Source organism: Neofelis nebulosa, chromosome 8 (assembly GCF_028018385.1).
Source record: "Neofelis nebulosa isolate mNeoNeb1 chromosome 8, mNeoNeb1.pri, whole genome shotgun sequence".
NCBI lineage: Eukaryota > Metazoa > Chordata > Mammalia > Carnivora > Felidae > Neofelis > Neofelis nebulosa.
The window spans coordinates 41,032,216-41,057,106 of NC_080789.1; the positions used below are offsets into that span (position 1 = coordinate 41,032,216).

General features: G+C 35.1%; 1 protein-coding gene across 7 annotated transcripts in view; it reads right to left on the bottom strand.

Annotated features, from left to right (window-relative positions):
- The window catches only part of NAV3 (neuron navigator 3), a 595,128-nt gene that overhangs the window by 346,331 nt on the left and 223,906 nt on the right, over window positions 1-24,891 (bottom strand). For 4 of the 7 annotated variants that reach the window (XM_058741947.1, XM_058741946.1, XM_058741944.1 and 1 more), the window contains exon 1: window positions 9,465-10,156. The exons of 1 other annotated variant lie outside the window; for it this stretch is intronic. In XM_058741947.1, the coding sequence (XP_058597930.1) occupies window positions 9,465-9,707 (243 nt within the window). In that variant the 5' untranslated portion in view covers window positions 9,708-10,156. Of the gene's footprint in view, window positions 1-9,464; window positions 10,160-24,891 lie in introns of those variants that run through there. 2 more of the 7 variants (XM_058741948.1, XM_058741943.1) reach the window with 2 other exon arrangements.

A 24,891-nucleotide genomic window follows, 5' to 3' on the forward strand; every position in this document is an offset into this window, starting at 1 on the left:
ATGGAGCAATGGTGGGTGCTGGGGGGAAAGGAAGAATTAAGAGTGAAACTTGTGAAAGATTAATTCATTACTACTGGCAAGGATCCATAGTTTTCTTTCTTTTTTTCACCCCATATGTGACTCAATATCCACAAAGAGAGAAAAGAATAGCATTGGTTTTTAACTCTAATTTATGAATTTTAATCAGAGAGAAATAGAGAGGGAGACTGACATAGGACTCAAATACACCTACGTTGGAATTCCTGCTACACTTTAGCACCAATCTGAACTCAGTTTCCATATACTTTCAATCATAGTAATAATAAACTGTGTAGAGGATGTGCATGTAGTAGGTACTCAAAAAGTATTAGTGCTTATCATTAGTTTTAACTGTTACTTGCTGCCAAGCTCACAAATTATCATGTCCAAGTACACTGTAAATTTTTGTTTGAAAAAATGCATTTATCCTTCAAGCCTTAAACTTTTGTGAATTGGTGATAATTAATAAATGAATCCAAACATCCGATAGCTTCCTTTACTAGACTTGCCCCTCTCCCAATGCTCTAAGCTCTGTATTTTAGTCAAGATTTTGCTCTAAACGCACTCGTCTCCTCTTCTGTATTTTTGAACTTCTCTCCCTTTAACTGAATCTTCCCAAGTTTCATTTCATCATTATCTTTCTAAAATACAGACTTACTCATTTCATGTTGACACCCTCCTCCCATCTGCTAAAAAGTAAGTTCAAACAGCTTACTGGAACCTAATGGCCATCTTCCTCATGCCTCAACTCAACCTCATCTCTCTTACTTGCATCCTGCATTCTAGGATTGGTGAATAATCTGTAGTGTTCTAAACACAGCACAATATTATACACGTTTGTAAATGCTAGCCTACCTAAAATGTTCTTTTTTCCAAATATATTTGGCTAAACAAACTGACTCAGCAAAATATGGCCGACACATTATTTTCCCTGTGCATGGACAATTAATCACTGCCTCTTTTGTTCTACTACCAATTCTTAACATCATGAATTTTTGTGTGAAACTGCTAGATATTTTTATAACACTATATCATAGGTAATGAATGTTCACCACCAACTACATATTGGGTTCTCTGTTGGAATATAGTTTATATGCAATGTCTCATTTATTCTTCAAAATGATTTTATGAAGCAGTTTATCCTCATTTTATAAATGAAGAAACTAAGACTTCAGTATTAATTGACTCACCAAGGTCCCTGAGCTAGTAAATATTGGAATGTTCCAAAGAAAGAATTGTGCTTAGCATATGTCAAGTGCTGCAAACAGGATGAAAACTAGAGCTAAAATGTTAACATACATATATACATACAAAAGAAATATTAACCAAAAAGAGATGTCTTTCAAAACCTGTTGGATGGGGCACCTGGGTGGCTTGGTCGGTTAAGCGTCCGACTTCGGCTCAGGTCATGATCTCACGGTCCGTGGGTTCGAGCCCCGCGTCAGGCTCTGTGCTGACAGCTCAGAGCCTGGAGCCTGTTTCAGATTCTGTGTCTCCCTTTCACTGTGACCCTCCCCCGTTCATGCTCTATCTCTCTCTGTCTCAAAAATAAATAAACGTTAAAAAATTAAAAAAAACAAAAAAAAACAAAAAAAACCCCTGTTGGTAACCTCTAGGAAAAGAGAAGGGGAGTCAGAAACCAGGAAAGCTTGGCATTGAATATAAACTACCCTTTCAAGAAATATATTTGCAAAGTTGAAAAAAAAGGAGTGACCATCTGCAACAGATTGAAGGAAATAATACTAATATTAAAAAATAGTAGAGACCTGAAACCATAAAACTCCTAGAAGAAAACATAGGCAGTCATCTCTTTGACATTGGCCTTAGCAACACTTCTCCAGTATGTCTCCTCAAGCGAGGGGAACAAAAGCAAAACTAAAACTATTGGGACTACACCAAAATAAAAAGCTTTTGCACAGTGAAGGAAACCATCAATGAAACAAAAAGGAAAACTAATGAATGGCAAAAGATATATGCAAATGATAAACCCAATAAGGGGTTAATATCCAAAATATATAAAGAACTTATACAACTCAACACCATTAAAACATAGGCAGAAGACCCAAATAGACATTTTCCCAAAGAGACATACAGATGGATGGCGAAAAGATACATGATCAAAAGGACAAGAAATAACAAGTGTTGGTGAGGATGTGAAAGGGAACCCTCATGCACTATTGGTGAGAATGCAAATTGGTGCAACCACTGTGGAAAACAGTACAGGGTTTCCTCAAAAAAAGAATAAAATAGGGGCGCCTGGGTAGCTCAGTCGGTTGGGCGTCCGACTTTGACTCAGGTCATGATCTCGCGATCCGTGAGTTCGAGCCCCGCGACGGGCTCTGTGCTGACAGCTCAGAGCCTGGAGCCTGTTTGAGATTCTGTGTCTCCCTCTCTCTCTGACCTTCCTCCATTCATGCTCTGTCTCTCTCTGTCTCAAAAATGAATAAACGTTAAAAAAATGTAAAAAAAAATAAAATAAAATACAAAGACAATATGATCGAGTAATTCCATTAGTGGGTATTTACCCAAAGAAAGCACTATTTCGAAAAGATAGATGCACCCCTGTATTTATTGTAGCATTATTTTATAATAGTGAAGATATGGAAGTAATCCAAGTGCTCATCAACAGTAAATGGATAAAAAGGATGGGGTGTGTGTTTATGTGTATATGTGTGTGTATATACACAGATATATATATATATATATATATATATATATATATATATATATATAATGTATATAATGGAATATTACTCATCCATAAGAAAGAATGGGATCTTGCCATTTGTAACATGAATGGACCTAGAGGGTATCATGCTAAGTGAAATAGGTCAGACAGAGAAAGACAAATACCATATGATTTCACTTATACGTGGAATCTAGAAAACAAAACAAATAAGCAAATAAACAAAAAGGAGAAACAGATGCATAAATACAGGTGGTTGCTAGAGGGAAGGTCAAAACAGGTGAAGGGAACTAGAAGGTACAGGCTTCCATTCATGAAATGAACAAGTCATAGGGATGAAAGATACAGCATAGGGAATATTTTAATGATATCATAATAGCACTGTATGGTGACAGATGACAGCTACACTTGTGGTGAGCATAACATAAAGTATAGAGTTGTTGAAACACTGTGTTGTACATCTGAAATTAATGTAATGTGTCAATCACACTACAGTATTAAACAATGGCAAAAAAGTGACCACATGAGTATTTTTGGAAGCTGACTGTAAAATACTGTTTCCTCAACTGAGTTTGATTTTGTGCCTCTCTCTGGAAACATTTCACAATGTCTGGACACATTTTTGTTGTAACAACTGAAGAATGGTACTGGTATGTAATCACTAATAGCATGGATGCTACTAAATAATCTATAATAGTAAGAATGACCCCCACAACAAAAAATTATCAGGTCCAAAATGTGCCAAGTTTGAAAATCCTGGTCCAAAGGATCCATTGGAGAGGAAGATATTGAAAAAAATAAGAGAAAAGAGATAACAGATAGGACAAAATTGGTAAGAAGGAGAAAGGAAATAGATAAACATGTTACCTTTAAGAAATATTTATCAAGAAATATTAACTTCATTTTAGAGGATACAGAGATTAAAGTTCAGAGAGTTTAAATGACTTATCCTTTCAGGATATCCTGCTATCCTTTCAGGATCTAGCAGAAGTTTCATTCAAATCTTTGAGCACCCAATGTGATGTTCTTTTAACTATGCCACCTTATACATTAAGTTCAAGATTGAGGATAATTCTTGGAGATGTGATAGCATGCAGCCATGAAGCAATTTTGCTTAAAAATTAATGAAATGTCTATTGATTTTATATTTCTACTACAACATACTTAGGGCCTTTATTTATATTAAAGAAGAGAAACATATCTATAGTCCTATAAACATTTAAGTAACTCAGAAGGACATGTTCTGCAAATTGGCATCAAATATATATTCAATATTGACACCTGAAGAACAATGAAAAAAAATTGTATGAGATTTTTAATAACACTTAATCACTTTTAATTTACCCAAGAATATTTAGTAATTTCGTAGGTTAAAGCATGAGATATAATTCTTTAAAGACTGTAAAGCACAAACTAAAATAACAGACAAGAGTATCAAATTGCTACATTTCTACGAATGGTTACTCAAGAGAAATAAATGTACAATATTGAAAAGCTTAGCATTTTTCCAGTAGAGAAAATGTTAAAATTCAAGGATCATTACAACATTCTGCATACCATTGCTACCACAAAGGCAAAAACAATTAAAACGACCATCAACAGTTTAACTGTGAAACTTGGAACATGAGCCATAACTAGAAAAAGAAACAACCATGTTTCTTGAAGTACAAATAAGTAAATGTGCAAGCACAGCAGAAAGAGGCAAGGAAGGCGGAATCATCTAGGGAGCGGAGGGCTGACCTGTGCAGCTGTAGGCCTGGCGAGCTCTGGAAGTGCTACCATGTGAGCCAGCCAACAGGAGTGTCGACAGTCCTCAGCAATCAGGCATCTTCTCCAAGAAGGAAACAGCTGGAGGCCAGAGCCAGATTCGACTCTATTGACATCTGCTGCTATAATCCTATCATGGGCTTTCTTATATTTATTTCTGTTATTGGAGCAATTCGGTAGAGACCATGCGTCAATTTAATTGTCTTCTCCTGATAATTCTAGGCACTTGGGCACACCAATGATGTATTTGCAATTCACTAGCAGTGTTAACCAAATATTTAAAACAAACCTTACTCGTCTATATAGAAATCAAGTCAATCAATAGCCCTTCTTTTATCCCCCTGACACAGCAAAATCTTCACTGTGGCAGTGTTAGTAGTTAAGAGTGATGTCTTCTGGAAGCACACAGCCTTGGTTTGAATCCCTCTTCTACCACACTCTAGCACTGAGATATTGGTAAGTAATATAACTTCTCTCTGCCTCAGTTTCTTTATCTATGATATGAAAATGTCAATAGTGCTTATATCATAAGGCTATTGTGACGACTAACAGGATACTCCATAAAGTGCTTGGCCCACTACCAGGCATATAACAAACCTCTGTAAACATTAATATTAGTCCTTCTCTGTAATGATTTATCCTAAGTATCATTGCCAGCGTAATTCTGTCCCATTCTTACATAAGAGCCTTCCCCAACGTCTACTAATGAAGTCTGCCTCCATGTAAAATTTGACCAGAACCTGCTCCTCTCCATAAACAGTCTCCTCAAGTTATAAAGGTTTATTCACTGGGCCTTCTGTGCAAACATCTTCTCCAACAAATGCTTTTTGCTCCATATATCTGGGTCCTCTCTGCCCATTAAATATCAAATACTTGATGAAGTCTTTGCTGAATGCTCCATCCAAATTGGATTTCTTTCATCCCTTAAATATGACAAACATATTGCCCTCATTAGCAGCAATATTCATATAATATATTTACTTGTCTATATTGCTCTTCATGTTTTTTTTTTAAATTCAATGTAAGGCCTTAAGTATCTTCTGTTTTTAAACCATTAGTGCTAGCACTCTATGAATGAAATGTTAACAATTGTCTACCTTAATTGTCCTTAAAAATGTACATACTAACATGGACATAAAGGCAACTACTCTTTTTAGAATTTCCTTTAGATCTCTCCAACTGGATGTAAACTTTCCTTCCCTTTAACCTCCTCAACAATTTGTTTACTCTTTTCTTTGACGTTTGAACAGACTCAAGAATGGGTGAGATTTGGCAGGTAGGGCATATCTAGAAAAACCACTGCAATTACATCATGAAGAGAGAGCGTAATGCAACAGACAAATGAAATAAAATAAAAAGTAAAAAATAAAACCTTTGTAGAAACAAACCTAGATTCAAATTCTGGATCTTGGTACTAGTTAATCATCTGATCTTATGAATGTCTCCCACTGAGTTTATTTCTCTGTAAATGTGGATAATATATAAGCCTTCTCTGAAATGTCATGAGGGGAAAAAAAAAAAGAAATTTCCCATAAAGCACAAAGTAGGTGTTCAAAAAATTAATTTTGATAGTAATGTAAAGAATCTTGAGTTTGCATAGGTAATTCAAGAGGGAAAAGGTAAGTGAGCCCAGAACTAGAAAGAAACTGAAATGAGAGGAAAAATGAGAGGTAAAAGAGAGGTGGCAGACCAAGGGGGAAGGAGGCTGAAGGAAGTGGTAGGTATGGCCAGGGGACTTTGAAGAACAAGTGTGTGTCTAATCCTTAATTACATGTGATGTGCTAAGCTGTGACAAAAATAGAATCCCCTTTCTCAGCTTTAATCTCTAGATTCTTAAGTAAAATTTCCAAAGCAAAGTGACTCTCTTCCTTATTTGGATGAATGCCCAGGAAGAATGGAAAAACCAATCCATATGAAGGGAGGCACTGGAAAATTCAAAGACGTAAAGAAAGCAGAACAAGAGACATCTAGAGAAAACATAAGTCCTTGAGATATGGTGATGGAGTTTCCAAATTTATGTGGCACGGAATCTGGAATTAATGTTATTTATTTGGTAAAGGATAGTGAGACTAAGCATTCTGAACAACTGGGGACACCCAGGAAGGAGACATCTGGAAAATAGTAGCTAGATGGAACTACAATAGAAGAAGAAGAGGTGTCAACAATTGGAGAATGGAATGCCTGAATGAAAGAATTCTAAGACATCAGAAGTGACAAATTTACCAAGCAGTAAGCAGGATGGTGAATGTGTTGTATGTATGTAGTGGAGAGCCACAAGAAGAGGGGAGATCACTATGGAATTATTGCAATAATCAATAGGAAGTGTAACAAGGGCCAGTAAATGAGACTGTGTATAAAGGAATAAACCCAAGCTCTAATATGGAGATAAACCCCCCAATTTCTAGCAAGTTATAGAATGTATATTGCCAGATATTAGATTAGGAATTCAAGATCAGGTGACTGGAATGGTGGTATTTACACTAATCAGTAACAAGAAGAGGAGAAGGGAGTGCTGGATTGAAGACACATTTCTGACAGTCACATATAGATTTGTTTCCTCTAACCATACCATAAGGTTATTTGGTGCAAGGACTAGCAAAGTGCACCACATAAATATTTCTTAATGATAGCCATCTACTGTGGGTACCGTACAGGGTCTCCTTTTCCTTAGAAATAGAACCCATAATTTTTAGCCGGGCACATGGCTACCTAGAATAAACACTACATTTTTCAGTCTCCACTGCAGCTAGATAAGGCCTGGGAATGGTACACAGGCCAACTGGATGTGGAAGAATCCGTAATGAAACAGTAGGTGTCCTTCTAATTGAACAAAACTCAAATTATCTACCCAAGACTGAGAGATAGACGCCACAAACTGGTGATGGTGGGCAAAAGACAGAGATGGATTCCCTGACAATTGCATGAAGCCACTTTATCAGTTATGGACTGCTTACTTCCAAATATTCTTTACATGAAAAAGAACTAAACTACTATGTTGTTTATCCTATTGTTATGGTTTCTACTCTTTGCAGTCAGATCTAATTATCTCTAATACAACGTCCTTGATCATTTTTGCTCTTTTCTTCAGTTCTATTTTTTCAAGGTTTATAAAATTCTTTAAATATACTTTTTTGTAACATGGAGAAATATTCTGAAATGCTGACAAGTCATTCTTTAAATTTGTTTGAAAAAGTTTTTAATCTGATAAGTAGCATGTTAAAAAACATCCCATAAATACAACACTGCTTACCACAGAGGCTTATTGGAATATCAGATATGTGATTGATATGTGTGTTAACCAAAGAGGTCAACCAAACTGGATTGAAAACAGTACTTACGGTACATAAGTCTTAGGCCAGGGCCATTTAGCAAAGTGGAAGTTTGACGAAACCTGCAGATGATAGCCATGGTCAGCAAAGAAAAAGGGCCTACCTATTCTTTCCATCTAATCCAGAGGAGTCGTTGTGGGTACACAGAACATTAGAACAGGCTTATAGGGTATTTGCTTTTAATTATCTGCATAAAGGTAGATATTTTTAGTCTTTTGTTGATAACTTATACTTCTCTACTTTTACCCTGAATTGCTTATATTGGACTAAGAACTATAAGCCTACAATCAATTATTTTTTAACTGATTTTTCTTGTGTGACTTTCTAATGTTTTCTTAAAACACAGAAGGAATAACATAACTTGAGAGCTACAAATACTTTAAAAATCATTCACTCTAAACCCTATATTTTATAGAGTAAATGATACAAAGAGACGAATGAATTTAACTGAATCTTTCTCAGAAGAATTATTCATTCATTGATTCATCCATTAATGTATTAATCCATTCAAATACTATTGAATTTTAGGCAGAAAGCACTAGGCAGAGGGGGCTGTAGCATAGCATAAATAAGGCCTTGCCATCTACATATTTTCACAGTGGGAATGGAAATAAATTATCCAGATAATTAAACCACAACATAAATAAATGTGCCTTAAGGATTACTACAGGCAAAGAATCACAAGAGAGGAAAGGAGGGTAAGGGGTAGCTAGCAAAGACTTTAGGGAAAAAGTTGCATTTGGCTTTTCCTTAGAGGATTTGAACAGGTGGACGTTTCAGGCAAACGGGATGGCTTTCTTTTTAACTTGTAGATTTTATTTCAATATAAAGTTAGTTTTTTCTGAAGTCATTTGAAAATTACATTTGGGTGGGAAAGTAAAATCAAAGCATCTCCTAAGCCAGAGGTGAGAATGCTGACTTTGATTAACGCTGCATTAAAAAGTGATGTTTATCAAGGTACAAATGAATCCCCCTAAAGTTCAGCAACTGAAAGACCCTGTTACCCCTCAGCATCTGGAGAAAATGTGCAGGATGGCTTACACACCAAGAGCTAGGAGCCACTGCTCCCAAAATATCATAAATTAAATGACTGAAAAAGACGTTAGTAATAAGTAAAACAGTAGGGTTTCAATTTACAAGTGAAAAATCCAGACAAATTTACAGTATCAAGGAAAACAATATTTCATTTTTTCATATTGCAATGAATTAAGCATTCTAAGATACATGACTTTCAAGCAGAAAGTGTTTAAACTGCAAATGACATTGAGAAAAAAGTGATGGCATCTATATGGAATTTTACAGATAAATCCTTCTTTTATACTATAATATGCATGAAAAATAGGTCCCTCTTTTCTCATATTTGTGATTGGTTATGGTTATTAGAAATGAAGAAAAAGATATCTAGGACTAACTAGGGGCTTTATCAAGAAGTACTCAGTGATAACAAACATGCATTTTCAGAGAAATTTGTTCATGACTTTTCTACAACTGTAAGTTATCAATACACTTTTACATATGCTAAATATTTAGCTGTTCAGTCATGCAAACTACTTACTTTCTTACTCCGGATTTCCTCTACCACTCCCCATTTCACAACAGGCTTTATATCCCACCTAAAAGGAAATTTGCATTCAAAAGTCTGCAAGTAACCTTCAGCCACTAACCTTACTGTCTTCTGTCTCCTTAGCTTTCTCTTGGAGGGGTTTCTTCTCTCCAAATTCACAGGTTGCTTTTAATGTGAGCTGACAAGAAAGCATTGAGCTCTCCGGTTCAGTAAGTTCCAAAGGTCTTGAAGAATAGGGCTGTGACCCAGTAGTGCCAAGATTTGGTATCAGAAGAGCAGTATGAGTAGGCTTTGACCCAACAGCTGGCTGTCTCAGTTTTGAGGCAACCCCAAGTACAGGCATGGCTTCTATAAAAGTATCTTCTTGCTGCCAAAGAAAATGCTTCTAACCTCAGTCTGGTAGACTCCAACTTTAGTATTTCCAGAACAAATACTTTAAACAAAACTAGCAGTCATCATGATTTAAAAAAAAAAAAAAAAAAACCTAATAATATAACTTCCAGGAAGAGGCAAAACTTCCCTTCATCTTCAGTTAAGTATCTTTCTTTCTTGCTGGCTTGAATTCTCATATTCTCTCATCTCTCTCTCAACCTCTCTCTCTCTCTCTCTTTCTCTCTCTCTCTGTTCAGTGAGTCAGTGTCTATGTAATATTAAATACTCCTTTGGGGAGTAAACTTTTCTTGAAGGTAACTGCTACAAAGCTCCTTCTCTAGGATTAAAGAGCTCCTGCTTTTTTTCCCTCCTACCACGGCAGTCTGAGTCTGAGCACTGAGAATAAAGAAGTGGAGAGAAACAAAAGGAAACGTCCTCAGTCCAACTGTCAAGGCAGCCAAAAGACCACAATAGTGGAAGGACAGGAGTCCTTCCTGACTTCAGAAATAACCAGCCTATCTTCTCTTTTTAAAGAAAATCATATTTCCCCCAGTTTAAAAAAAAGAATGAACACGATTAATGGCCAAAACAAACAGCTGTTGGAAGAACTTTTAGCCCGGAAACAATCTCAGCAATGAAGCTGTTTGTCTGATTTCCAGCTATTTTTCACTACTGACAGCCATGAACCACGGTGCTCATTCTGTTTTATCCCATGAAATCAAGTTAAATTCATGCAATAGTGCAACTTGCCAAAGCTGTTAAATCAGCAGACTATACCTGCCTAGGTTATGAAAGCACAGTAAATATGGACAGCAATCATATTTGCTATCAGTAATCATTGTTTCTAAATTTAACACCAATAGTGATAAAAAAAAATTCACAGCTATTCCATGTAGGTGGAACGTACTTCAGAGCAGTTACTGAACCAAGTACTTTATGTATTACCACATTTAGCCAATGAAATGACTCAAGAACACACACTTGTCTTCTCCACTACATAGAAAGGATAACCAAGACTCAGATTCTCTTAAATAACCTGACCAAAGTCATAGAATTAGGAACTGGAAGAGCCTTTACTACTTAGAGTAACTTCAAAAAACATCATAGAAACAACTTAAAATAATGTTGTTATTCGAGCTCTTCAGGTCCAAACTAAAATCCTAAGGTAATAAATACCCAAATATATATTCTGTGGCTACGAATAATGCTGCTTCTCTCCATAAAATTATTTTACTATGGTTAGATTATGTTCCATTTCTGGAAAAAAAAAACATGTCAGGAACTATAACAAAAGCAAGGGGTACATTTTTAAGAAAACATCTGTCATGAATGCATTATTGTCTGTAAAGTAGTTGCACTTAGATAAGTTTCTCTGTCATTCCGTAAATATAATATTTATGTGACGGTGTTGAGATTTCAATAGCAATTTCCTATCCAGTAATAGGAATTCACTTAGTTCAGATTCCTCATGTTTCTGTTGAAGAATCTAAAAGACACAGGTGGACTCCTTTTTTCTTTTTTTTTTTAATTTTTTAAATGTTTATTAATTTTTGAGAGCGAGACAGAGTGCAAGTGGGGGAGAAGCAGAGAGAGAGAGGGAGACACAGAATCTGAAGCAGGCTCCAGGCTCTGAGCTGGAGGTCAAACCCACGAACCTCAAGATCTTGACCTGAGCTGAAGTCAGATGCTTAATTGACTGAGCCACCCAGGCACCCCTTCATTTTTTTCTTTATTTAGAAAATCTCTGTTCTATTCATTAAATATATTAAGAATTAGTAATATTGCAAGAGAAGTTCATAGAAAAATGAGTGGACATTTAATGCACATTCAATAAATGGTAGCAATTACAAGAATCATAACTATTACTGTAGAAAACACCTCTTTATAGTCAATTATTTTCTTTCTCTACTGTTTCCAGCTCTATAAAATATTAAATAACTTTAAGTAAGAAGCAGTAATTTACAGATAAAAGCTAATAACTAAAGTTGAATTTATATGTTCTTTTGATATACGCATAGAAGAAATTCAAATACGAGTTAGAAATCTTGCCAACTTTAAAAAAGAAAGTAACTCAAGTGGGATTTAATGGTATAATAAGAAACAAATACAACACTAGTGGGAATGAGAAACGAAGTGATCCCTCTGAGGAAGTAAGTTACTTTATAATTAACAAACCATTTAACACACTGTCCCTTCCAAAGACCATAAAATACTGCAAAGCTGAAGATGTTCATGTTCCTGAAATAGGGGTTTAAAGTAAATAAGAACATATATGTATTGTGGGGCGCTTGTGTGGCTCAGTCAGTTAAGCGTCCAACTTTGGCTCAGGTCATGATCTCCCAGTTCCTGAGTTCAAGCCCTGCATCAGGCTCTGTGTTGACAGCTCCAAGCTTGGAGCCAGCTTCAGATTCTGTGTCTCCACCTCTCTCTCTCTCTCCCTCTCAGAAATAAACATTAAGAAAAAGGTATATGCATCTTGAAATCCCCACATTGCAGACAAAATGGCATAACCAAAATAATAAAACTTGTGGGAAAAATAGGTTCTGGGAAGACCACTAAAACATGCAACTTTGGGAACAGATCACTAGCAAAAATAATATTGGTACCTTGGAAGACAATTTGGACCACCCAAGCAAGCAGTCCAGCCCAGAGTTTAAAAAAAATACAATTGATAAGAAGTGATGATAATACTTTATTAGAATTGGTGGGAAAAATCTAGGTGGAAGGCAAACTCTGAGCCAATAGGCTCGCCCGTGAAACAGGCACAGGGGGCAGTACAGTCTGCAAATATTTGAGAACCACACAAGACGAGGGGTATGTACCTCTGGCCAGGGAGCCCCAAATGCACAGACACTTGTTTTTGTTTGTTTGTTTGTTTTGTTTTTAATTTTCTTAAAACAAAACCAAAAGGAATCCTGTTGACTCTTCAGTATCAAACTTAAGGACTTCTTCTCCTGCCCAAGGTTATAATTTAACTCTATTCTGCCTCCTTTGGACTAGAATAAATCATAGTTAAGGCTATGCAACTTCTACATTATACCAGCATAATTCTATTTACCAACTGCAAATGAGCTCGGTGGTATTTTAGAAACATATGCTGGAGCAGAACATGCTATAATTCCCGATATAATCAAATTGGAAAAAAAGTATTTACATTCAGTAAGATGTCTTTTCACTTTGAAACACCTTTTGCTTATTGGATAATATCATTTCCCTGAAAGACAGGGTTGAAAACAGTTCCCACTGTTGACTAATTCTATGAAATAACACCTACACCAAGAGCAACAAAAGCAAATTAACTTATTCTAGAGAATGAATTGCGTGCCAGGAGTAGTCATCACATTCCATCCTAAAAGAACATCACCTCTAAATAGGAGACAAAGGTCCAGAAAAGTTAGACACTTAGCTTAAAGTCACAGAAAAAGGGGTTTCTCAAACTGGGTTCAACAAACCACCACCTGGAATGCTTGCTAAACATACAGATTACTGGATTCATCCTAAACCCACCAAATAAGAATCATGAGGGCAAGGGAGAAAATCTGACAATAGAATTTAAATAAACTGATTCTCCCAGACACTAAACTTCAAGATCTCTATTTTAGAGGATTAGTAGATTGACAGATTAGTAGATTGACAGGGAAAAGGCTAAAGTTATATCGCCTGGAGTCAAATCCCTGTTTCCTCACCTGCTAGCTATATGAACTTGCAAGTTGCTATGCCTCAGTTTCATCATCTACAAAATGGGAAAAAATAATTTTGCTTCTTTTACAACATAGCTGTGAGACTTAAAAGAAATAAATGTATGAAGTCATTAGAACAGAATCCACCACATAAAAAATGGCCAATAAATGTTGGCCATTAATGTGGTAAGACATATAATGACCCTGAGAATTACTGAGGTAAGGTCAAAAAGCATAAGTAAAAAATTTTGTCAGGATCATAAGGGTCACCAGAACTGAACTCAGGGGGGAAATCTGGAAAATTAAAATGAGATAAATTACTTGTCATTTTCCCAAAACATACGACCTTCCAAAATCAAGGTAGAGTTTTAGGCAATAAGAGAATTCCAACCTGGCTAAATTTTAACATGAGTTATTTTAAAAATAAATAACAAAACCTCATGAATTACAATTTACGAACTACTATTTATTTATAAGAGAGAAAGAAAAAATAACCGACTATCAAACAACATCAAGAAAATTCTTGCTAAAAGAAAAACATAGGACTGGTTAGTCAACTCAGATGTTTGCTAAAATAAGAGAGTCACATTCCTATTTTTAACAGCTTGACTAAAGTAAAAATTACACGTAAAATTCAACAATTCTAAAGAAATAATTCAATTTAACCAGAACCACAGCAAGATTGGAAAATTTCCTTCATCCCCAAAAGGATCTCTCATGTCCCCTTATAGGCAATGCTCCAGTGTCAACTCAAGCAACCAAAGAGATATGCTTGGACACAAGTTTTGTTTTTTATAGGAATCCATTTAATTAAAATTAGGCAGTCTTTTAGTGTCTGGCCTTTTTCACTTTGCATAATGCTTTTGAGATTTATCCATGCTATGTGTATCAATGATCTTTCTTTTGTATGGCAGAGATGTGTTCCATTGTGAAGATATGGCACAGCTTGTTTATGAGATGGGAGACATTGTGAATAAAGCTCTATGAATATTTGAATATGTTTTGCATTTATGTTTATAATGTCTTATGGATATATAATTCAGAGGTGATTGCTGGCTTATTAGATTAGTATATATTAAATGGTATAAAAAACTGCCAAACCGTTTTCCAAAACATGGCATTTTGAACTTCCACTAGCAATGGATAGTTGTCAGTTGTACACATACTCATCAGTACTTCATACTGTAAGTCTCTAAAGTTAGCCATTCTAGTGAGGTGCAGTGGTATATAAGAAGTTTTAATTTAAACTCTTCTAATAACTTATTTCTGTTGAATATATTTTTGTTTTTTTGTCATGTAATCCATATAGCATCTTTCATGAAATGTCTGTTCAAAATGTTTGCTCTTTTTTTTTTATCTTATTATTGAGTTTAAACAGCTCTTTACATATTTTGGATACACATCCTTTCTTAGATATACATTTCAAAAATATTTTCTCCCAGTTTGCAGATTGTCTTGTTTAAGAGAAAATTCTCGGTATATTTCTCACGTTTTTGCAATCGTGTTACCAGAGGCCATAACTAACTGTACTTTTATGCTGAACTATGTTTTCATGAATTTTGCTTGTTTTCAAGCAAATAAGCTTGGAAGATAGACAAAAATAGCCTTGAAAGATAAAGATGATGTTTCCCTCTGGAGCAAAGAACAGGCTTATTTTCTGCCCATTATACTAAACATAATGCCTCCCTCCAGATAAAAATGTCAGGAAGCTTTGCTCATAACTAATCGTAAAAGATTTGTGTTCCCTAGACTCAAAGTTTCTCTTCTATAACCCAGTGCAGTGCAGGTGAGACATCATCTAGTCCTTGTCACATTGTCCTATAGAAACTGGGGCTTGAGGAACCTGTACAAAAAGATGTGATACTCTGGCCACCGCTGTTGCTGTAAGTAATAAATCATCCCTGGTCTCTAAGGGAGGACTTTACTCCCTTCTGCCAAGTAGAGTGTTTCAGGACTCAGTGGCACTTTTTGTGAAGATACACCACATTAACTTACTAGTTTGCAAACAGAGTAAAATCTCAAACCCTTCATAGTTTTTGACATGTTAATATTGTTTTTTTTGACAATGCCATCAGTTTCTGCTTTATGTGTTCTAAAGCTTTATCATTAGCTTTATACTCATTTAAGATTATTATTTCCTTTTGATGAATTGACTCCTTTAACATATATGATGAAAAGTCCTCCTTTATATTTGTTAATATTTCTTATTATAAAGTTTATTTTGGCAATATATGATGTTTCTTTTCATAAGTGTTTGGTATCAATTTTCCATCCTTTGGAAAATTGCTGGATCATAGGGTAGTTCGATTTTTAGTTTCTTGAGGAAACTCCATACTGTTCTCAGAGTGGCTGCACCACTTTGCATTCCTGCCAACAGTGCAATAGGGTTCCCCTTTCTCCTCATTCTCACCAACATCTGCTGTTTCTTGTTTGTTAATTTTAGTTATTCTGACATGTATGAGGTGGTATTGTGGTATTTCCCTGAAGATGAGTGACACTGAGTATCTTTTCATTTGTCTCTAGCCCTCTGGGATGTCTTCTTTGGAAAAGTGTCTATTCATGTTTGCTGCCGATTTCTTCATTGGATTATATGTTTTTGGGGTGTTGGGTTTGATAAGTTCTTTATAGATTTTAGATAATAACCCTTTATCAGATATGCCCCTTGCAAATTTCTCCCATTCTGTAGGCTGACTTTTAGTTTTGCTGATTGTTTCTTTCACTGTGAAGAAGCTTTTTGTCTAGATGAAGTCCAAATAGTTTGTGTTTGCTTTTGTTTCTCTTGCCTTTGGTGATGTCTAGTAAGAAGTTGCTCTGCCTGAGGTCAAAGAGGTTTCTGCCTGTGTTCTCCTCTAGGATTTTGATGGTTTCTGTGTCACATTTAGGTCTTTCATCCATTTTGAGTTTGGTTTTGTATGTGGTATAAGAAAGTGGTCCAGTTTCATTATTCTGCATGTCACCATCCAGTTTTTGCAGCACCATTTGTTGAAGAGATGGGTCTTTTATCCACTGGATATTCTTTCTTACTTTATCAAAGATTAGTTTACCATATCATTGTGGGACAATTTCTGGGTTGGATCAATTTAGTGTTTTAAACTAAGTTAGCAATTTTCCTTCTTCAGTATTTTAAAGATGCCAGTGTATTGTTTTTAACTTGCATAGTTTCCAATGAGAAGTCTGTTGTATTTCTGATCTCTGTTCCTCTCTATGTATTGTGGCTATTTTATCCAGTTTCTGTTAATATTTTTTTCTTTACCTAATTTTTATATATTTCTTCTGTTTTGTGTTCACTGAACTTCTTTATAGTTTTGTCAAATAGGAGAAATTTTTGACAATTATTTCTAAAAATATTGGTCTACTTCCCTCTTCCTTTCTGGGGCTCTAATTACACATGTGTTGGACCATTTGCTTTTCTTCCATAGGTTACTAATATTATGTTTATTCTTTAAACCTTTTTAACGCTCTTTTATTCATTTTGCATTCATTAATTTCTGCTGTTATATTTTCAAGTTCACTTTATTTTCAAATCTCTACTTCTATAATACTTAATCTGTTTTAAGCTTATCTAGTGAATTTTATTTCAGATAATGCATTTTTCAACTCTAGAAGCTCTACACGTGTCTTTTATATTTAACATTTCTCTTCTCATCATATTTATGTTCTCTTCTACCTTCTTGAATTTAGAGGCATATTTATAATATGTGTTTAATTGTCTTGTCCATTGATTTCATCATCTCTTTAATTTTCACACATTTCTATTAATGGATTTTTTCTTTTCTTTCTTTCTTCCTTCCTTCTTTCCTTCCTTCCTTCCTTCCTTTCTTTTTCCCTTTTGGATATGAGTCATTGATACACTGTAATATTTTACTGCATGTTAGGCATTTTTACTGCATGTTCTGTGCTGGATTTCAAGGTGTGTTTGACTTTGTAATAGTACACAATTCAGCCACTATTGAGATCTTCTTATAAGCTATGTTAAAGAAGGCATAGAGGAGCTTATTGTTTAGAGCTAATGTAACTCCACTCCCAAGTAAATATACTTTTTTCAACTCTAACAAATGCCTGAAGACTTAATTGGTCTCTCTACTTTAGCTAGGGGGAAATACCATGTATTCCTAGACTTGTGTGAGTTCTTGGAATGGTTTATCATCTGTTTTTCTGGTGCTTTCTTCCTTGGTCTTCTTATTTTCTCTCAGACATGTACAATTATGTCCTCTATGAAACAGTGGAGGAAACATCTAAGTTTTGAGTGTTCATTCTCATTCTCTCATTCTTTCTCTCTCTCTCCACAGTTCCTTTCTTTCTAGTAATGTGCCTGAAAAAATTTAGACCTCTAGACTACCCTTAACTTTGATTTCAATCTCTATATTCAAGCACAACTCCCGGACTTCATTTAAATTTTCCATCCCTACTGTGTGATCTGGATAGTGTCTCCAGAAATTCAGCTGATACAATAATAGGATTCTCCTTTTATTATCCTTCTCTCATGGATCATAGACCTATGCTATCTTTTGTCCAATGGCTGCATAATGTTGTGTTATATACTTTGGCCAGATGCTAGTTTTTTAATGTATGAGAATATATCAGATCCCTGTTAATCTACAATGGTTAGAAGCATAAGTAAAGAGTTATACTCCTAATTCTTATTTTTCTCCAATCCATCCTGAAAACATTGGGTGTTACTAGTTTTCACTTTAGACCTCAAAAACCTCCATTGGTTTGTTAGTTTCCTTCACCTAGCTAAGAACTTCCCATAAACCTTAGAGAAGAAATATTTTGTACTAACAGCTTGCAAAGTGTTTGACTGACTGAATCAGATAGCCTTCCAAATCTAATGAGAAAATTAAAATTAAAAAAATAATATAAGACATAGTGAGCATGGAGTTAAAACAGTTCTCCAGATTTGTCTTGAAACACTTAAAACACTGAGGTCTATTTTAGAATATCTCTTGCCAGAACCCCCATTGGCATCATTTTTTTTCAGGGATCTGGGAAAAATTTGATACATACAGAAGTATTAGCCATACAGTATATTTAAGGGGGCAATAAGCCAAGATATGCCTTTATTATAGTATTGAGCAGGGGGAAAGAAGGTAAGCCAGCTGTCTAAAACATAAAGGCAGGTGATGAATACAAAGAAGCCAATAATAAAACAGTTAATGGACATTTGGAAATGCACATGATGCCCATTAAAATGAGGAACAATTCAGGAAAGGTGGAAGCTGGTTATATCTGCTCTACAGCATACATTTACCATCTTACAGGCTTCCTTACAATATGCTACTGATGCAGTTAATTGAGCAAATAAAATTCATCAAATTCAGAAGGCCGCTTAACCATGAAGCATAATGAAAAGCAAATGTAGTGAGCTTTGAAATGGCATTGCATGTTATACTCTCTCTTTTAGAATATCATCCCCCAGAGTCAAAAATACATACATCTGGAGAAAGGACAGCTATTTTATTAAAACAAAATCTATTCGATAGTCTTGCCAGATAAATTTCAGGGCCCCAACAAGGCAGTAGATCTTACAAATCTAAAGAAACTCTCAAAAAGGACATTGACAACTTTTAAAATAGTTACACTTGAAGGAACTATTCTTGTTGGCATATATGTACAAAAATACATTGCACTAAAAAGATAAATAAGAGCACCTTAACCCAAATCATGAGAGCTTGGTCCTGGAAAGTGCAGCCAAATAATTTTAGCCATAACAATATATAAAATAGTGTTTTATGAAAGTATCTTTTTCACTACTGTTCCCTTGCCACTTATATTATTTTTAGCTTAGCTTTGAATATTATATATAAATAAGACTTGGTGAAAATAAAAAGGAATGACACACCAAAATATAACTGCTTAAAAGGTAAAAATAAAAGTGTTGGTTGCAAAGGTTGTACCTTATAGTTGTGAAGAATTTTTAGGAAAATCACGTGGAACATTGCACATTCTCACATCCCAAGAACCCTAGGCCAGGCAATATAACCATCACCCTTATTCTTTCAGAGTAAAAATGTTAACTATTCTGTTTCACTTCAGATATACTGACGGTGCCTCAGGTTCCTTTTAGGAACTGAAAAGAAATATTTTCTTAAGTTTTCTTTTTAGGCTATTTATTTTCAAGTTTTAACCCAGGGTAGGAATATAATCACCTGTAATTTCCACCCCAAAGATGAATTAAATGAATTGTTGCCTGTGATCAGAAGATATTTCCCTTAGTTGCAGCAAAGGGAATTTTAGGTTTGCTAACATTCATATCCATTCTACAAGACCACCCAGAAAACCCACTCGAACCAACAGCTTCACAAAGGTGGTCTTTATCAACTCATGCAACATTTTCCTGCGAACTCTGGGGATATTTCGAAATAGCTGTGTGCATGGGGCCAGAAGAGTGGGGAAGGAGGAGGCTATTGAGAGATTCAGCAGGATAACTCCTTATTCAACCTACCTAAGACATGGAAATAAGAATGGGGGATTAGAAAGTGTGAAAAGGAAAGCATGGGGTCTACTAACTAACGTCCTACTATTCTGAGTGTTTTATTCAGCTGCTTGGTCAGCAACATAAAATTACAAATGCATTATAGGCATGTTTATTCCACTGGGCAAAAATAGTGATCCAAGGCCACCACTTGTGGTTCTCGTACCTTCTACATCTGGAGTGGTGCAGGGCACATTATTCTCAGCTGTATACAATGGCCTTATTTTCAATAGCCAGAAAGAAAATGAGACCAATAACTGAGAACCATGCTTCTCTATCAGGAACATTTAATCCATTAGATTTAGAAATATGCAGAAAATAGACCATAAAAAGATGCAAGCTTCAAGTATACCCTTAAAAGAAAAAAAAATCTGAATGAATGAATGAATGAATGAATGAATTCAAAGTTTTCCTCTTACTTTTTATCTGCCTTCACCAGAATAGTTGTCTTTAAAGATTTTTTTTACTGACATTATCATCCTGACCTCGCCATCTGTTTTCTTTGTCAGTTTTTTCACTAAAATGTTGATGTCCACATATATACATTCCCTTCGTTTCCATATTGTGTGAGTCTCAAGGGTTCCTTTTCTTGAAATTTCACAAAGAAAGGATGATTACTGACAGCAGTAGAGACTGCTGTCTCTTCTTATATATACTTTGCTTATTGGTTTTATGAACAACACATATGTTACCCTAAAATATCTTCCTCTTTCCTGTTTTAAATGCTTGAAAAGTAAAAATAACTGAATAGAAAAGAATAATGTTGGAAAATATGAGACATTTCTGTAAAGATGACTTTTAATTGAGGGAAATTTTTATCACTATCAAGGTAAGATATATAGAATGAATACATATATATATATATATATATATATATATATATATATGTGTGTGTGTGTGTATATATATATATATGTATATATATTCAAATATATTCATTCTATATAGAGTTTTTAACAAAGTTGTAATTTTAGGCTAAGACTATGAGTTTTGTTTGTTTGTTTTCTTAATTTTTTACCCTGCACCCATATTTGCTTGCTATATATTTTTACAACATTCTGTTTCTTATTCCCCTACAATGCTTCCACAAATTATTTATAAGCTTTAGAGGGTGGGCAAGGATGAGGATAGAAAAAAAATGGATAACTAAGGTTGGTAATCCAAAATTTCATTCTATTTTTCTTTATTCAATAGCTAAATTTTTTAATGAATTGGAGAGAGTCCACAAACTTACAAGAAATGAGAATGAAGAAAAAAAATGCTGATAATCTGCTATTAAGTAGCTGGTGATAAACTAGATTTTCATCTAATACAAGAGGAAGTTCAACTCTTACTAACCTCAGCTTAAAATTCTCATGATTAGTCAACTCTTGTACTTTCAGGATGAGTAGCATATGTATACCATAGTTTTGTTAGTATTCAGTTCAGGCATGAAGGCAAAAGGAGTGAGGTGAGGGAGAACCACTAAAAATATTTAGAAGATTCCCACTGGCCTCATAAAAAGTTCCCAGATACATCTATAGCTGCCATGAGTCTTCTCTTTGCCAAGTTCTATAATAGCAACAAGAAGCTTTGAAATCAATCAATTCCACTATCACTGACAGATACCGCCTTAGTCACTGGAAAGGCCTGCAATGGATTTTAAGGATATGGAGGAAATTTGCACAGCCAAAATAAAATGAAATAAAGTACCATTCGATTTGCTGAAAATGGGATGGGCTGAAATCTATCAACAATGGGTACAAAACAGATCACATGTGAACTTGGAATATAGATTTAGGAAAATAAGCAATTTGCTAAGTTTGAAAATAATATAGCTTTTCATTAATTAAACTTGGCTACTAATAGGTATATTTATTTTCATACTCTTTATCATAAATAAAATAAAAATATATTTCTGGAATTGACAGGACAAAAGTTTCTTCTTTCAGATGCATGTAGGATGAAAGGTGAAATGTCAAAAATGAAAAATAATCTATTATTTCTCCTCTCCTATCAACACTTGCTGATGGACACCATCAGATACTAACCTACATTCTTGCAAATATAATGATTTATTCCAGACTTTCCTAACAGAAGTGTTAACTTTTACATGAGACCTTTGAAAACAAATGGTGTTAGCATTCATATACTCTTATTCCTGGGGACAACACAGCCAACTTTCCACACTTTCTGACAAAAAACAGGCAAACAAAGCAAAACAAAATTCTTTGAACAAACATAAATGGAAAGTTTCATAATTCTAATTGGATGGGATAGATTCTTCTCCCATAAAGCCAATTTCCCTGTTTCCTATTAAACATTAAAACTGCTCATTAGAAATATATCATTTTCATAGGACAGTTTTAAAAACCATGCCTGAAAGTATGTGCATTCTAGAAGTTTTATATCTGTAATTCTTTCTGAAATAATGGCATATTTGCATTTTCTACTGTACATATTCCAGATTCTCATGAAACAAGATATTTGGGATTTCTCTGAGAATAACATTAGGAAAAATAAATTCAATTGTATGTCTTACTAAGAGTTATTTAAATTATTAAACTCTCATTTCCTTTGAAATTGCCTTTTGTTTATATTCATCAAGAAGGAATCCTTAACTTTCTCCTGCGCTCGCTCTCTCTCTCTCTCTCTCTCTCTCTCACACACACACACACACACACACACCCTAGTTTCTACACATTCATTTCACCACACCTCAGCTTCTAATTCACCTGCTTACTGCATCTTACTTGTACTTTCTCAATAGCCTGAGGCTATTAAATGATAAAATCAGTTTCTACAGATGTAGGCCTCTTCATACTGCTGAGGAAATACACAAAAATACTGCCTGATCACTAAAAGATTCTTAGAAACACATTTACCCAGCTGAATTTCCCTCTGAGGGTTAAAATAAGATAAATGGGAAACCAGTGCTGATTTTTTCCCCACCAGCTTGTATCTCTCAACTGGGTTTTAAGAGCTATCATACATAGCAAGCATGTGGAGACCATAACTGCTACAGTGTACATAAACAAGAAAAATAATGAAAATAACACACCATGAAAACTATAATAAAGGTGAAATGGCCATTTAATTGCACATCTGGCAAAGCTAAGAACTGAAAAGGAGAAAATGCTTTGCTAGAAAAACCTCAGGAGAGGTTAACATTTGCCTCTGCAGTAAAAAGAAAGTACAGTGTGGTCTTGACAGAATCACTAGAACTTTGCAGAGCATTTTAATCAACAAGTAATGTAAAGGGGAAAAAAAGACTTTTTTTTTTATATTAAGTAAACTCAGCAGCTTTTCCTCTTGAGTTCTTCTCTAGAGGATTTGATTTAAACAAAGCATCTCTTGACAAAGAATGAGGCTTATTATTCCTTCACAGAATATTCAGTGTAAGTGTGAAATTACCAGTAAATCTTAAAGGGAGTAGAGCAATTTCAGGCAATGTTAAAACGGTGAGCTCCATTTAGATGAGCTTAAAGTTTGCTTCTTCTCTTTCTCTCCATTTACAGTTTACTGGTGCCATTTTTTCCTACGCATCTGAGCCCCTACAAAAATTCCATAAATGTATCACCAAAGTATATGTGGTAAACTAGGATTAAGGGTCAATAAATAGCCAACAGAAGATGCAAGAATAGTTGAATAAATTGGAAAGGAAGTGAAGAAGATGAAAATAAAAGAAACAAGCACAGTTTGATAGTAGTAGGTAAAATACCAGCTCTGGAGGTCTCCTTTTGCCCGATTTGGTTTGTTAATCAGAAGAATTCAGAGAGTTGTAACACATCCATGAAACTTTCCCACTCTCTCTGAACTTTTAGCTTTAATAGTTCACTTGTAAACAATGAACATTTTCTCCCTCGTTTAGAGATCATAAAGATGTTTACAACTGAGCTGAAACATGAAGCCCTGAACCCACATTACTTATTTCAAACGTTTTTACATATTTGCCTATTAATATAAAATTTATTTTTTTCTCCGATCCTGGCCTAATGAAGGAAGTGGAAGGGTGGTAAATAATAAAACAAAGTGAACATAAAGCAAAGTGGAACAAGATAGCGTGCCTGTAAGCAATGTTCAAAGCCCGCCGTGTGCAGAGGGGTGCAAGAACACAGCTAGGGGACTGCAAGGTCCGCAGTTGGGTACAAGATTGATACAGATAATCATGTTTCTCAGAGGCTACCTGGTGCTTTCACCCTCCATTTTTCTAGTCATTTGTGCTTTCACTGAATAAAGATGTGGGACTCCTGGACAGTCCTAAGTGATACAAACACTCATAGGAAAGGAAGCAAAAGGAAATAAATTCCAACATCTTAGAGCCTATCTGAAAACACAGACCCAGTACCAATTCCTTCCTGAAAATAAGAACAGTGATTTTCTAGTATCTGCACCTTTCAAAAGGCTGACAAATTCCTTTTCTTTGCAAAAGTACACCTTCTTCTCGGATGGAGCTAACGTACTTGTTTACCTATTAATCATAGTAGAGGGTGGTTGACACATCTGAAAACATAGGTGAATACATTAGGTGATATATTGATATTATGATAGATCATAAAATACCAGTCTGTTACCAGACTTTCTGCTTCGAGAATATTTAAGAGCCTTTATCCTTAATCCCTTTCCAAGGACTACCATTTTCATCTCCTCCGTAACGCGTCGTAATTATCCACAAATCTCCAACAATCTATTCTTAATTATTCTTGCCTCAAGTTTCTTCCTGCCTTTGAAATTCTATCTTATATTTCCTCCATACTGCTGCTTTTACTCCCTGTCCTCTAAAATCACTTGATATATGAGACTAGCTCAACATATAATGTAGTGCAGTTCAGCTTCTCACCTCCCTTGGTATATACACTTCTATATTAAGAGGTCCCAAAATGCAAAAAGTCATCATTAGAAAATTATGCAGTTTTCCTTAGCCATCAGATGATTATTTTAGTGGAATATCTACAAATTGCTAAGTACCACACCCAAGTTCTAGTTTTGATAGATCATACTTGGCAATCTAAAAATTACAG